Source organism: Cannabis sativa, chromosome 8 (assembly GCF_029168945.1).
Source record: "Cannabis sativa cultivar Pink pepper isolate KNU-18-1 chromosome 8, ASM2916894v1, whole genome shotgun sequence".
In the NCBI taxonomy this organism is placed as follows: domain Eukaryota; kingdom Viridiplantae; phylum Streptophyta; class Magnoliopsida; order Rosales; family Cannabaceae; genus Cannabis; species Cannabis sativa.
In genome coordinates this window covers 48,484,712-48,500,440 of record NC_083608.1, presented here as the reverse complement: position 1 = coordinate 48,500,440, position 15,729 = coordinate 48,484,712, and the positions used below count along the sequence as shown (strand labels likewise).

Genomic DNA, 15,729 nt, shown 5'->3' with positions numbered 1-15,729 from the left:
TATTTAATTAATTTTGTAAAATATAAAATTAAATAAGAAGAGTTAATATCTATGTAATTAAAAAATATACTAAGATCAAATTTAGCCAATAAATTTCATTATAAAACCAAATTGTCCTCAACTGTATAAGTTTCAAATTTAAATTCAATTCCTTAATTACAAATACAACTCGATCACATTGATAAAATAAAAAATTGGTGATTGTTGAGCTTAAGGTACCATTCAAAATCAAATTATAATTACTAAATAGATATTGTTGGAAAAATAAGATATTATGTTACAATAAAATATAGGGTAATTATTTACCAGGAAAAAAAATGTGACACCTTGCCACAAAATATACGTTGATGACACCTAAAGGCGTTCAAAATACAATCATATATTATTATTTATATCATTATATGTATACGTTGGTGACACTTAAAAAATAATAATAAAAAAAAATCTCATAAATTAAATTAGTAATTTTTTTTAGCCTTTAAAAAAATTGTCCCCAACAGTCAACGCCACACATGCTCGTGCATGCACGACTAATTATTTTAGGCAATTCTCAGTGATAACACGTATAATTATCTTTCTAAGATATAACAACTTCACATTAACCACCCATCTTTACTAATATTTGGTTAATGTGCTTCTACTTTACTATATCTTTTAACTTATTTCCCTTATTTTAATTAGAATATCTTTGATTTTATGTTGGAACCTTTATATGTAGATTCGAATTAAGCTCCCAAACTTGGCTTGTGTCAAACTCTAGCTAGACAATTATTATATGCTACACTAGTGTTTGGTTGTGTAATATGACCAAATTTGATAATGTTGTTAGATACATAAAATATAAAACAGAGGTATGCAAGGCACTACAATTCATGATGAAAGTTACTTGTATTATTCTCTAATTATTTCAATTTTTTTTTTTTTATAGGATTGGATTTTGATAAAAGTCTATAAGTACTCTTCTTTTTTGTAAAAACAAAAGAGAGATTGTCCAAGATGGGAAAGATGGTTCCTTTCTTATTCATTTCTTTGACCATAGTCATTATATTGAGTTTCTTTCCTATGAGGCCAAACCCTTTTAAGGTCATTTCCCAACAAGGCCTTATTAGTTCTGTCCAAAACCTTCATGGAGTAGTTGATCAAGACAGCCTTCCCAAAACTGAGTTTGGTAATTGGATTTTCCTATTTGTTCAACTTTGAATATTTATTCTATTTAGAAACATTAATAATGTGTGTTCTGTTTTGGTAGTTAATGTAGAAGAAGAGGAGAATTGTGACTTGTTTACAGGTCATTGGGTTCCAGAACCGAGTGGCTCTCTTTATACCAATTTAAGCTGTAAAACTATTCCTGAATCGAAGAATTGTTTCAAAAATGGAAGACAAGATGTGAATTTTCTTAATTGGAAATGGAAACCTGAAAACTGTGAGTTGCCAAGGTTTGATGCTAAGGCCTTTTTGGAGATGGTTCGAGGCAAAAAAATGGCTTTTATTGGAGACTCATTGGCTAGGAACCATGTTGAGTCTTTGCTTTGTTTATTGTCTCAGGTCAGTACACACTTTTTTTCTTCTTCTTACCATTCATTGCATCATGCATTTGATTTGTTATAGTCTTTGAAACTTTAATTTATAGTCAAATTCATAAATAACAATAGCTATAAAGATGTTATGTACATATCAATATCATGTCACTTTTTTCTTGAAACTACTAAATATACCAAATGAATATTGATTATTGAACTCAATATGGAAAATATATCAAATGTTTGCTCTTGCAATTTGTGGCACTTTTCTCTATTATTTTTAGAAATGCAAAGGGGAACCACAAGAGTTGGATATCCTTATTCGTGCAATTTAATATCGAGTTCCACACATTTTGATTTAATAAATAATATAAGAACTCGCGAGTCACTTATAATGCTTCATATCAATATGGTGTTGGATACCTTAAAGTGTCTAATAACAATAAAATTTTAAAAAAACTACTCTTCATTCGTGTTATATTGTGATCTTTCCTTAGTACATGCATCATTTTGGTTCGGGTAATTGTTTGACAAAATTGATCATCAAATCTTAATAAGCAATTTATTAATTGATGAAATGAAATTCAAAGTAATCTTAATTAAGATTCACTTAATTCATATTTGCAATTTTTTTTCTTTCTGAATTTAATAATTTTTCACTACAATTTATAACTCCATTTTTATTTTATAATGCAACATATATTCTGAGAAAAAACATAATAATTAATTAAAAAAAATGAGTAATATTCACAATTATATTTGATATAACAATTTTTTAAGATGTCTTATTAAAAACATAACTAATCTAACCCAATATTCTACAACTACAACCCACTGAAACAAATAATATGATGACAATAAATTTAAGAAGGAAAAAAAAAGTGATATATAAGAATTTTTTTTTTCACATTAATAACATATTTTTATTGATATTGTAGGAGGAAATTCCTTTAGAAATTTATAAGGACTCTGAAGATCGATTCAAGAAATGGTACTTTACTAGTCATGATTTCACCCTTATGATTATATGGTCAAAATTTCTAATAGAAGCAGATGAGATAATGATGAATGGAACAAGTTCAGGCACATACAATCTTCATCTTGACAAGGTAGATAATAGTTGGGCTAATATTCTACCAAAGTTAAACTATGCCATAATCTCAACTGGACATTGGTTCTTTAGAATTATGTATCTTCACAAAAACAACAACTTGATAGGTTGTGTTTATTGCAACAACAAACCAAACACAACACAACACAAGAGCAACTTTGCGATTCGAATGGCATTTCGAACCACATTCGATTTCATCAACTCTTGTAAGAATTGTAGTCTTGTAACTCTGATGAGGACATATTCACCATCTCATTTCGAGAATGGGTTATGGAACACTGGGGGTAGTTGTAACAGAACAAGTCCGTCGAGTGAAGTGAAGATCGATTTGGACGGATTTGAGTGGGAAATAAGGAAATCCCAATTGGAAGAGATGGAAAGAGCAAGAGAAATTGGAGTTAAGAAAGGAAATAAATGTAAGTTTGGAGTTGTGGATGTGACTAGAGCTATGAAGATGAGGAGAGATGGGCATCCAGGGTCTCATTGGGATAACAAATGTGTTAAAATTAGACCTCACTGTAACCTTTATTATTACAGTTTTACAGATGAAGTGAAAATTACAAATAAAAGCAAACAGAATACAACAGACCATCAGATCCTAGGTGGCTTCGCCTCTAGTGGATCAAGAACTAGTTGTTAGTTACAACCGAAGTTGTAACTAACTCCTAGTTCTGTGATCAACCCTAGAACTACAACTATAAAAGGAACAGAAGAGAAGAAATGAAAATATACCAGATGCAAAAAGCCCTAGGTTACCAGATCTGAGAAAGTTCTTCAGCTCCAGATGTTTTTCAAGTACATGCACAAGAAACAGAAAAGAGTTAGTGTGAGAAACCAGAAAAACAAGAGAGAAATAAACACAGAAAACACAAGAGAGAAAAACCCAGAAATACCAGTCGATCTGTGACTTGGATTTCTTACCTGTTGTAATATTCATGCTTCATAGTGAAAGATCTGAGGTCGATCTTCAAGGCGAGCTCAAAGAGGATGTACCCCTGATTTAGGGCGAACCTCTATAATCTCTGGTGTTCATTTTTCTAACCCTAACCTAATGATCTATGTTTGATATTTGTGTGTGTGTGTTTTGGGTTGTTTCTGGGAAGGTTTCTGGGTAAGATCGATCAATAGATCGAGGAGGATCTCTGGTTCTAGGGTTTGAGAACCAGAGAGAAGGCAGAGAGAAAGAGAGAGAGAGTTTGAGAAACTCTCGAATGTTCGAAGGTGCAAATGAGCTAGGGTTAGCTCTGATTGAACTTAGTTTTGTTCAATCCAGAACGACAAATCGTTTGGTTTAAACGATTTGTCGTGTGAGTGAAAACGACAAGCTTCATTGTCGTGCAGGAAAGGAACGACCAAGTTTTTTGTTGTCGTTGATTGGGTTTTAAATTGAATTTTCTGGGACAACTTTGTCCCTGTCGTTTTGACCAGTTTTCTTGAGTGGTGTAGGTTAAACTTGGAATTTCACCAAGCAAAATTCCTACAGTGGTATCAGAGCTTTGGTTCAAGCTTAAATCAACTCAAGAAAGAATCAAGAAAGTGATCAAGACTGGGAGAAGAAGAAGAAACACAACAAGAAGTTGTGGACAGTGGGAAACCTGTGGAAATTCCACAAACTGATAATAAACAAATCTTTCTAAACTCAACTCAATTTAATTTTGATTTCTCTAACATGAGCAATATCAAGGTTGACATTGATCGTTTTGATGGATCTGGTGATTACAGGATCTGGAGGAGAAAGATCAGATCCCTGCTGGCTCAACAGAAACTACTTAGGGTTCTTGAAGACCCTATTGAATGGCCAGAAAACACTTCAAAGATTCAACAAGAAGAACTGTTGGAAACAGCCACTGGAATCATAATTTTCAACCTTTCTGATGCAATTATCAGATTGGTTGATAAAGAAGAAACACCAGCTAAAATTTGGAAGAAACTTGAAGAGCAGTTTCAACAGAAGTCCCTAACTAACAAGATCTACCTAAAAGAAAGGATCTTTGGATTTAAGATGAGTCACACTAAAACCCTAGATCAGAATCTTGATGAGTTTCTCAGAATGCACATTGAATTGGCAAATTCAGGAGAGAATGAAGCTCTAAGTGATGAAAATCAGGCAATAATCATTTTGAATTCATTGCCTGATTCATACAGAGAGGTAAAGACAGCTATCAAGTATGGAAGGACTTCAATCACACTTGATGAAGTCATCTCTGCCCTAAAATCTAAAGACTTAGAGATGAAGAGTGAAAAATCCAATTCTGGACATGGTGAAATGAACCTAAGCAGGGGAAGGCCATCTCACAAGAAATCCTACCAGAACAGGGGTAGAAGTAATAGTGCACATCATCATAGAAACTCAAACAAAGGAAAGAATAGATCACCATCAAGAGATTCTGGTGATTCTACAGGTTGTTTCTATTGTGGAAAACCTGGACACTACAAGAAAGACTGCTATTTCTACAACAACAAATACAAGAACAAGAAAGGTGGAAGGTTTCCAGAAAGATCAGATCAAAACAGGCAACAAAATGACAAGCAACAGGAAGCAAACTACTCAGATGGCTATGATAGTGGTGAAGTTTATGTTGCATCTACATCTTTCAAAGATGACTGGATTTTGGATTCTGGGTGTACTTTTCACATGACAAACTCTAGGGAAATCCTAACTGATTACAGAAATTCTAATGGTGGCAAAGTAATTCTGGGAAATAACAACACTTGCAATATAGAAGGTTCAGGTAATGTAAGTTTTAAAATGTTTGATGGGATTGTCAGAACCCTAACTGGTGTAAGGTATGTACCTAATCTTGCTAGAAATTTAATTTCTATAAGTGTTCTAGATGACATGGGTATTGTTAGCAAAATTGAAGCAGGTTCAATGAAGCTAAGTAAGGGTGCTATGACAATAATCAGAGGACACAAACATGAAGGGTTATACTACTTAGATGGAGAACCAGTGACTCACTGCAACAATGCAAATACCAAGAATCCAGAAGACCTAAAAGCTGTCCTATGGCACAGAAGGCTGGGGCATATCAGTGAGAAAGGCCTACAGATCATGAGTGATCAAAGGCTACTGGGTAAGGACAGAGTAAGTAAAGTGGATTTCTGTGAATCCTGTGTCCTAGGTAAACATCATAGGTTAAAGTTTAAAACTGGTATTCACAAAACTAAGCACATATTGGAGTATGTTCACTCTGATCTTTGGGGACCAGAGAAAACTCCAACACATGGTGGAAATGTGTATTTTATGTCTATTGTTGATGACCATTCTAGAAAGGTTTGGGTATTTTTACTTAAAAATAAAAATGAGGCTTTATCCAAATTCATACAATGGAAAACCCTAATGGAAAATTTAACTAATCAAAGGGTTAAAACCCTAAGGACTGACAATGGCTTAGAGTTTTGCAGTGATGAATTTAACAGGTATTGTGGCTCTGTTGGAATTCAAAGGCACAGAACTGTGAGAATTACTCCTCAACAGAATGGGGTAGCTGAGAGGATGAATAGGACCTTGATGAACAAGGTCAGATGCCTATTATTGCAATCTGGGCTTACTAAAGGATTTTGGGGAGAAGCTGTGTTAACAGCAGCATACCTGGTGAACAGAAGTCCATCCAGTGCCATTGAATTCAAGACACCAGAGGAGATCTGGTCAGGTAAGCCTCCTGATCTCTCAAACTTAAGAGTATTTGGATGTGCAGCCTATGCACATCAGAGTGTTGGTAAGTTAGAGCCTAGAGCTCTAAAATGTGTGTTCCTAGGCTATCCTGAAGGTACTAAAGGCTACAGATTATGGGTAAGAGAGAAACAAGGTTTTAAAGCTATAAACAGTAGGGATGTTGTTTTTAAGGAAGACTTATTTCCTTGTATTACTAATAACAATGCTATATCTAGTCCTACTTTAGACACTAACCTTGCAGGCACATCTGTGGACATGCAAACAAGGAACACTCAACCTAATACTGTTCAGGTGGAACCAGAACAGGTGGAAAATACTCAGGGAGATGAAAACTTGGTAGGAAATGACCAAGTTCAGGATGACAACATTCAGGTGGAACCTATTACTGAAGAAGGACAAGAAAATGAGGAAATCCAAGACTATCAACTGACCAGAGACAGAACTAGAAGAGTTCCTAGACCTACACAGAGATTCAGCTTCACAGCTTGGGAAGAAGTGCTAGCCTATGCATTCTTTTGTGCTATGGGAGTGGAAATGACAGAACCTAAGTCCTATGAAGAAGCTATGACTGATAAAGATGCCAAGAAATGGTCCAAGGCAATGGACACAGAGATGGAATCTCTGAGAAAGAACAAAACCTGGATACTAGTGAAGAAACCTAAAGGAAAGAGCATAGTTTCATGCAAGTGGCTTTTCAAACACAAAGAAGGACTCACTGAGACAGATCCTAAGAAGTTTAAGGCAAGACTAGTGGCTAAGGGATTTACACAGAAAGAAGGGATAGATTTTAATGAGATATTCTCACCTGTGGCTAAGTATAAAACCATCAGAATTATACTTACCATAGCTACTCAATTTGACCTAGAAATTGTATCAGCTGGAAAGTACAACTGCAGCCTGTTGTAGCATTATCTACAACAGAATCTGAGTATGTAGCTGTTACAGAAGCTATTAAAGAAGCCATTTGGCTTAAAGGACTACTAGATGAACTTAAACTCCTAGATGAAGAACCTACAATCTATTCAGACAAATTAAAGTTGTATCCACTTGTGTAAGAATCCTGTCTTTCATGACAGAACCAAACATGTGGAAATAAAGTATCACTTTATACGAGATAAAGTGACACAGAAGGTTGTACAGATAGAGAAAGTTCCCACTGAAGAGAATCCTTCTGATATCGGTACTAAGGTGCTACCCTTAACCAAGTTCAAGCACTGCCTGGACTTGTTAGGGGTTGGTAGTGGTGGATGACCACTACCACTATGAGCTAAGACCCTTGAGGACGAAGAACTATGATAATAAAGATTACAGATGAGATCTAAGGTGGAAATTGTTAAAATTAGACCTCACTGTAACCTTTATTATTACAGTTTTACAGATGAAGTGAAAATTACAAATAAAAGCAAACAGAATACAACAGACCATCAGATCCTAGGTGGCTTCGCCTCTAGTGGATCAAGAACTAGTTGTTAGTTACAACCGAAGTTGTAACTAACTCCTAGTTCTGTGATCAACCCTAGAACTACAACTATAAAAGGAACAGAAGAGAAGAAATGAAAATATACCAGATGCAAAAAGCCCTAGGTTACCAGATCTGAGAAAGTTCTTCAGCTCCAGATGTTTTTCAAGTACATGCACAAGAAACAGAAAAGAGTTAGTGTGAGAAACCAGAAAAACAAGAGAGAAATAAACACAGAAAACACAAGAGAGAAAAACCCAGAAATACCAGTCGATCTGTGACTTGGATTTCTTACCTGTTGTAATATTCATGCTTCATAGTGAAAGATCTGAGGTCGATCTTCAAGGCGAGCTCAAAGAGGATGTACCCCTGATTTAGGGCGAACCTCTATAATCTCTGGTGTTCATTTTTCTAACCCTAACCTAATGATCTATGTTTGATATTTGTGTGTGTGTGTTTTGGGTTGTTTCTGGGAAGGTTTCTGGGTAAGATCGATCAATAGATCGAGGAGGATCTCTGGTTCTAGGGTTTGAGAACCAGAGAGAAGGCAGAGAGAAAGAGAGAGAGAGTTTGAGAAACTCTCGAATGTTCGAAGGTGCAAATGAGCTAGGGTTAGCTCTGATTGAACTTAGTTTTGTTCAATCCAGAACGACAAATCGTTTGGTTTAAACGATTTGTCGTGTGAGTGAAAACGACAAGCTTCATTGTCGTGCAGGAAAGGAACGACCAAGTTTTTTGTTGTCGTTGATTGGGTTTTAAATTGAATTTTCTGGGACAACTTTGTCCCTGTCGTTTTGACCAGTTTTCTTGAGTGGTGTAGGTTAAACTTGGAATTTCACCAAGCAAAATTCCTACAAAATGGATGAAAGGTTATAATGATTGTACACATTGGTGTATGCCTGGGCCTGTGGATTATTGGAACCATTTTTTGATGGCAGCTATGAGAAAGATGTCTCTAGTTTAGTAACTAGTTTTATTATAAACAAGAGTATAGTTAGTAGTGTATAATCTTTGCAATTGAATGAAACCCTAATTTGCCACTAAGGCTAGCTTAGTGGTGAGGGAGGGATGGGAAAAAGGGAGAGGTCATGGGTTCGAACCCCGGACCTTTAAGCTATTAAGCTAATATATGATTGTAAAATACCATTACGCTACACTCAAAAAAAAGAATGAAACCCTAATTTTCCTGCATCTCTTTTATTCTTTATTTGTAATTCTTCTCTTCACAAATAATTATCACTCCCCACTCATTTTTCATTGACCAACTTTAAATGTATTGCAAAGTGTTGTTTTGAAAAACTTGGGTTGTCATAGATTTTAAAACTAGAAGGTCTTGGCATCCAAGGATTTTCAATGATGCGAACACTAAATTTTGCCAAACAAACGAAGCATGAGAACCACATTTTGCCCCAATGATATCACCAGGGCGGGTCCTGAAATTTAGTGGGCATAGGAAAAAAAAATATTTTTGAGCCCTCATTTAGAACAAAATATGGTATTTTTCAAAATTGATAAAAAAATATGTAATTTTAAAAATAGATAAATTTTTTTTAGGCCCCTGAACTAGGTGGGCCCTAAGCACAGGCCTAGCCCGCCTATGCTTAGGGCCGGCCCTGGATATCACCATTAGGTAAGTATCTTGCTTTCAAAAGCTTATTGCAAAGTGCATTGGGATTACAAATACTCCGTCATGTTTGTTTTGCCAATAAAACTTGATTGAACAGCTTCAAGTTACGGAATTCCAACCAATCATTTTCTTTTGGTTTGTAGAGATATAGCCATTTACATTAGTGAGTTTTTTCTTCTGCAAAGACGAACACGCAAGTATAATTACCATCTATACTTTTTCTTATTGGTTATGTCGTCTCATTAGAGGCCATGAAAATACCCGGTACATTATTTTTGCTAAATTGTCTTTTACAAAAAATTACAAATATTTTGGATAACATTAAAGTAAAAAAAAAAAATTATTTTTAGATTTTATAAATCACATTTGAAATTTTTTCTTATGTTAGTAAAAAATAATATAATTTTTTTTATGGGATTTTTTTTTATGAAATTCTATACAGAAACCCCTATAACAACTAACGGAAACTACTGTAAAAATCCAAACTACTAGAGCAACAAAAACGGTAAATTTAAAAACTAAAGTTAAAAATAATATATAAAGTAATTTTTTTTGGGAAATTTGATTTTCTATACTTAGAAAATCTTAAATTTTTTTCCCTAAACCAAAAATTTAAACTCTAAAAAAACTATACCTTTTTTTTCAAAACCCAAAAATACCCTCAAACTCTCACAACATCTCTCTTTCTCTCTCTATCTCGGCATCCCACACCCCAGGTCCGATGGTCGGACCATGGGGTCCGATGGGGTCCGACCAATCGGACCTGGTTTTTTTTTTTTTTTTTTTTTTTTTTTTTCATTCGATTTGAGAGAGACAAAGAGAGAGGGGTCCGATGGTCGGACCATGGGTCCGATGGGTCCGATTGGTCGGACCCCATGGTCCGACCATCGGACCTGGGGCTTTTTTTCCTTTTTTTTTGCTTTCGATTTGATGGACCGGCGGTGAAGAGGGGGCCTGGGATTCGTGGGCTTCGACCGTCGGTGATGGGGGGCCTGGGATTCGTGGGACCGGCGGTGAACTGGGCTTCGACCGTCGTTCGGGTTGGGGTTGGGATTCGTGGGTGAAGGTGGTTCGGGTTGGGGTTTTCGTGGGTGAGGGTGGTTCGGGTTGGGGTTGATCGTGGGTGAGGGTGGTCGACGACCGTGGGTGAGGGTGGTTCGGGTTGGGGCTGATCTTGGGTGAGGGTTTTCGTGGGTGAGGGTGGTTCGGGTGAGGGTGGGCGGTTGGGGTGAGATAGAGAGAGAGAGAGAGGGATGATGCAGAGAGAGAGAATATTGTGAGGGGGATATTTTTGAGGTTTTGAAAAAAAAGGTATAGTTTTTTTAGGGTTGAAATTTTTGGTTTAGGAAAAAAATTTTATGAGTTTATAAGTATAGAAAATCAAATTTCTTTTTTTTTTTTTTACAAAAAACTTAAAATTTTAAATAAAATAATTGTAAAAATATATTAAAAAAAAATATAAAATACATAAATTTTCATTTATATACATAGATAGATTATTATTTAGGTTATACTTCACTCTTGACGTTAGAATGTCGGTAAGGGATGATATCAATTTTAAACTGATAAATAATTTGAACCACTTCTTCTACTTCTAGTATAAAAGTACATGTGCCAGTCTCTTCAACGGCTCTGATTTTATGCTCATCTGATCGTTTATTATAGTAACCGTTTGATTTGATTGGATTTTCTCTACTATGCCTTATTAAAAGTTGAAAAAGGTGTCGACTGATTTGCAAGTGTCTTATTTTGGAGTTAACCATATTCTAGTTTGTCTCAATAGTCATAGCTCATGGCTTAGTGGCAATTTTCATTTGGAAAAGTATGAATATGGGAAGAGCCTTTATTTGTAAGATTCATACACACAACAAACACACAATACACATCACTATTTCAATATATTATGCCGTGAAATAAGGCTAATCTTTCAGAATAGTAATGACCCACCCAAGCATCAATGGTAACATTTTGCTAAAAATTCCAACCTTATTTATTATCTTTCAAAGCCACGTGTCACACTCTCACGAATGACGTTACTTTCCACAATAACTTTACACCTTTTTTTTTAAAAAAAAAAATTAATAAAAGACACCATTAGTATTTGGGTTAATTTCACAAATGCACAAAAACAACAAAAAACTAACAAAAATACGGTTTTACGAAATTTTTAACATTTTTACGATTTTTTTGATTTTATTTCTATAAAATACGGTCTTTTTATGTTGAAATTTTGTTCATTTGTTACTAATTTTTTGTTATATGTATGTTATTTTTTGTTGTTTTTTTGTTGTTATTTTGATGTTACTTTTATGTTGTTTTCTTGGTGATTTTATATTGTTTTCGTGTTATTTTTTAGAAAACCGTAAAAATGTAAAAAAATATTCTTTGAACGTAAAACTGTAAATATTTTACAAAAATTAGTGCCTTATGTAATTATTCCTTCGTATTTAGCACATTTCTCAGTCTCATATTAATAATTTTAAAAATTAATAGTAAAGTGTTACTTATAAAAGATACTAAACACCATTAAAGCAATAATCTTTTTGTTTTGGTAATTTTTTACCATTTCTTACCTTTTTCTCTTCCAAAATATTTAAGCAAATCAAACTTAAAAAAGGTAACCAAAGATCATGAGAGATATCTCAAAAGAAAAACAATGATGAAAGTTACATATTATTCTCTCATTATTTCATTTTTTTTATATATATACACATTAGACTTTCTTTGTTTCTTTCTTTTTCTCTTTGTCTTTCAATGATGAAGTCTACAACTACAAGTACTCTTTTCTCAGAAAGACTTAAACACTACGATAAAAGAGAGAAATGGTCCAAGATGGGAAAGATTGTTCCTTTCTTGTTCACTTCTTTTGCTTTAATCACTGTATTATTCAGTTTCTTCCTTCTCTTTTCTCCAATCCCTTTTAAGGTCACATCCAAACAAGGCCTTACTTCAGTCCAAAACCTTCATGAACTTCAAGGCAACTTTCCCAAAACTGATCATTTTGGTAAACAAAAATAAAAAATTTGGACACAACCCAAGTTTTCTTTTTTCATCAAATTTGTATTTGTTATTGATAATGATTCTTAATTGTGTGTAGAAGAAGTGGAGAATTGTGATTTGTTTACAGGTCACTGGATTCCAGAACTGAAAGGCTCTGTTTATACCAATTCAAGTTGTACAACTATTCCTGATTCGAAGAATTGTTTCAAACATGGAAGACAAGATGTGGATTTTGTTAATTGGAGATGGAAACCTGAAAATTGTGAGTTACCAATGTTTGATTCCATGGCCTTTATGGAGATGGTTCGAGGCAAGAAAATGGCCTTTATTGGAGACTCAGTGGCTAGGAACCATATAGAGTCTCTGCTTTGTCTTTTATCACAGGTTAGTCAGTTCAGTTCTTTTTTGGGCTTTGTTTAAAGACTCTAAATTTATCATTACTTGGATGGTTTTTTTTATTATTATTTCATTATTCATTGCATGCAATTTTGTAAGTAATTAAGAATATGAAACTTTACAATATAATTTTTATAAATATAAACACTTGAATGGAGATGAACACTGTTTTATTATTACCATTGGCATGATAATGTTAGGAGAAAAAAAAAACAGAGGAAGAACAATTTGTTTGCCATGTGTCTATGAAAACCTTTTGTGTTGTTGGCATTATTCAAATGGAATGGAAATGAAATAATCTATTGTTTTTGGTTACATTTTAGAGTATTGTAATGTTAGATGAATTTTCTTTTGATTATTTTATTTTAAAATAGAATGAAAAATCATTTTAATATAGAAAAAATTTAATAATTATTTTATTAAATTTTTATACATTTTAAATTTTATTTCAATACATTCTGTTACCAAACCTAATCTAAATGAAAATTGAACTTAATAGGTGAAGGTTTAGAGTCATGTGGAACAATGGAGAATATTAATGTAGCTTGCTCTGAGAGTTTTCTTTGTTCTCTTTTGTATTAGACTATTAGTTTGGAAAAGCTACTTAGAATCGTGTAATATAATTATTTTTGTTGGGAGTTATTGTTTGACAAAAGTAGTGGTCAAACCTTGATAACCAATCTATAGTTGAAATTTGAAGTGGGAACTGAAAGTAGTTACTAATTTTGCAGTTGATTTTGGTAGATGATGATTATAAAAAACGAAGTATAATTTGCCATCAAATTGTTAAATTCAAAGTTAAGATATTAGTTTTACACAGCTAATAGAGATTATTGACATTGCAGGAGGAAATTCCTTTGGAAATTTACAAGGACACTGAAGATCGGTTCAAGAAATGGTACTTTCCTAATCATGATTTCACCCTTATGATTTTGTGGACCAAGTTTCTCATTGTAGGAGAAGAGAGAATGGTCAATGGAACTGGGACAAGCGCCTTCGATCTCCAGCTTGACAAGGTTGAGAATAGCTGGGCTGATTTTCTTCCTGAATTAGACTATGCCATAATCTCTGATGGACATTGGTTCTTCCGAGTTATGTATCTTCACCAAGGCAATAGCTTGACAGGTTGTGTCTACTGCAATGAACCAAACATCACAAAACACGACATTAGCTTTGCAGTTCGAATGGCATTTAGAACAGCATTTGATCACATAAACGCCTGCAAGAACTGCAACGGTCTTGTGACGCTGGTGAGGACATTTGCACCAGCTCACTTCGAGAATGGATTTTGGAACACCGGAGGTTACTGTAACCGAACGAGTCCCCTGAGTAAAGAGGAGCTCGATTTGGGGGTTTTCGAGTGGGAAATGAGGAACATTCAAGTGGAAGAGATGGAAAGGGCTAGAGAAATAGGAAAGAAGCAAGGAAAGAAGTTTGGAGTTGTGGATGTGACTAGGGCTATGCTTATGAGACCAGATGGGCATCCTGGTTCTCATTGGGGCAACAAATGGATGAAAGGTTACAATGACTGTGTCCACTGGTGCATGCCAGGTCCTGTGGATCATTGGAGCCATTTTTTGATGGCTGTTATGAGGAAGGAATTGGGTATATTTTCATGATACAAGAATAGGGTTCTTATTAGTTAATATAAAACTATACACCATACTGATTTTACAATCTATTTATTTGTGTCCAATTTTCATAAATGGACATATATAATACTCTCAATAAAATTTATTATGGGGCATGGTTACTGTTGCAAATAATACTGAAAAATGAGTTTTACTTTATTGATATCTTTTAACATCTTCACTTCTATTTCATTGATATCTTTAAGAGTTAAACCACATTACCAAGGTTTGTTTGCCTCTTCATTATAAAAATCATATGGTTAAATTACATACAAAAAAAAATGCCAAAAGGAAAAGGCAATAGAGAATTACAGAGAAAAAATTACACATTTTCTCACTCAATAGGTAAAAATGGAAAATTTTATTTTTATTAGATGTGTAGAGTCAATATGTATATATAGCATACTATTAAGAGAAGAACAAAATCTGCAGCCAGGAACTGTTAAACCAGAACTAATAATATACTAATTTTAAGAAAATATCCAATATACTCAATCAAAAATAGCAAAATATGAGATGAGAAAGAGAAAAGAATGTTATTAAACATAAAAATGCAAATTTTGTTACTATGCAGTCTATGCTAAAAATAGCAGCAGCACCATTGTAATTACAACAACATGAAAAAGGCATTATTGGATTAAAAACCAAAGCCAAAAACTAAATATCTAAAAATGAACAAAACACAAAACAACAATTCTTCAACAAAGCTAAAAAAATCAAAATTCAAGCTTCTAATGTATTACCAAGCACAAAAGAGAAGTGTTCACGAACTGGAGAAAACTCAACCAAGCCAATATCCATGGCGTAGCCAGTAACAGGCAATTTCAACTCCCTCAACACACAAAAAGCTTCAGCCATACGAGCCTTGGGAACTTCTTGAGCTACAGCACAGTAAGGGATCCATGAATCAGGACGATACTCCTCCCCAATTTCGACTCCTTCTTTCTTCATTAACTCACACAATTGAGAGTGGAATTGGAGCAACGACATTGAAGGTGTTGGGCCTAGAAACAGGACATTGTTGTCGTTTGAAAGACTCCCAATTGAAGAGAAAGACAACGGTAAAGGATCTTGCTTTGATGCAAACCCTTTGATGACCGATTCAAGCTTTGTGGGTTCGATCGAGGAGGTTGAGAAGAGAGTGATGTGTGGACGTGATTCAATTTCGATGAGTTGGGTACTAATCTGACGGCGTGCAAGGACGTTCCAGGCCTTCAAGACCTGATTTTCCAGTGCTGGATCGAAGTAAAGCTCGATGGCATAGCCTTGTGACATTGCCCCAAGAATTAAATTCAGAACAGATCAGATC

General features: G+C 34.5%; 3 protein-coding genes across 5 annotated transcripts; 2 read left to right on the top strand and 1 right to left on the bottom strand.

Annotated features, from left to right (window-relative positions):
• Positions 1 to 1,203: 1,203 nt before the first annotated feature.
• On the top strand, positions 1,204 to 8,799 carry LOC115700362 (xyloglucan O-acetyltransferase 4-like). Of its 2 annotated transcripts, XM_030627926.2 has the most exons (3): positions 1,204 to 1,545; positions 2,459 to 3,124; positions 8,623 to 8,799. In XM_030627926.2, the coding sequence occupies exons 1-3, from the start codon at positions 1,462 to 1,464 to the stop codon at positions 8,728 to 8,730; spliced, it is 858 nt and encodes a 285-aa protein (XP_030483786.2). In that variant the 5' UTR covers positions 1,204 to 1,461; the 3' UTR covers positions 8,731 to 8,799. The 2 variants fall into 2 exon arrangements, with proteins under 2 accessions (XP_030483786.2, XP_060959009.1); XM_061103026.1 differs by lacking the exon at positions 8,623 to 8,799 and having other exon boundaries at positions 2,459 to 4,427.
• A 3,135-nt stretch (positions 8,800 to 11,934) lies between these two features.
• Positions 11,935 to 14,579, top strand: LOC115699526 (xyloglucan O-acetyltransferase 4). 2 transcript variants are annotated; one of them, XM_030626985.2, is made up of 3 exons: positions 11,935 to 12,397; positions 12,491 to 12,777; positions 13,635 to 14,579. In XM_030626985.2, the coding sequence occupies exons 1-3, from the start codon at positions 12,148 to 12,150 to the stop codon at positions 14,406 to 14,408; spliced, it is 1,311 nt and encodes a 436-aa protein (XP_030482845.1). In that variant the 5' UTR covers positions 11,935 to 12,147; the 3' UTR covers positions 14,409 to 14,579. The 2 variants fall into 2 exon arrangements, with proteins under 2 accessions (XP_030482845.1, XP_030482846.1); XM_030626986.2 differs by having other exon boundaries at positions 11,987 to 12,397; positions 12,494 to 12,777.
• Positions 14,580 to 14,937: 358 nt separating this feature from the next.
• On the bottom strand, positions 14,938 to 15,695 carry LOC115699533 (uncharacterized). Its single transcript, XM_030626998.2, has one exon. It carries the CDS (start codon positions 15,693 to 15,695, stop codon positions 15,144 to 15,146), a length of 552 nt encoding a protein of 183 aa, XP_030482858.1. The 3' UTR covers positions 14,938 to 15,143.
• Between the last annotated feature and the right edge of the window lie 34 nt (positions 15,696 to 15,729).

Bases quoted from the DNA above. Each gene is read 5' to 3' on its own strand.
- LOC115700362 (XM_061103026.1), top strand. From the start codon at position 1,462: ATGGTTCGAGGCAAAAAAATGGCTTTTATTGGAGACTCATTGGCTAGG. The intron at 1,546-2,458 runs GTCAGTACACAC...TTGATATTGTAG, and splicing joins TGCTTTGTTTATTGTCTCAG to GAGGAAATTCCTTTAGAAAT.
- LOC115699526 (XM_030626985.2), top strand. From the start codon at position 12,148: ATGATGAAGTCTACAACTACAAGTACTCTTTTCTCAGAAAGACTTAAA. The intron at 12,398-12,490 runs GTAAACAAAAAT...AATTGTGTGTAG, and splicing joins TCCCAAAACTGATCATTTTG to AAGAAGTGGAGAATTGTGAT. The intron at 12,778-13,634 runs GTTAGTCAGTTC...TTGACATTGCAG, and splicing joins TGCTTTGTCTTTTATCACAG to GAGGAAATTCCTTTGGAAAT.
- LOC115699533 (XM_030626998.2), bottom strand. From the start codon at position 15,695: ATGTCACAAGGCTATGCCATCGAGCTTTACTTCGATCCAGCACTGGAA.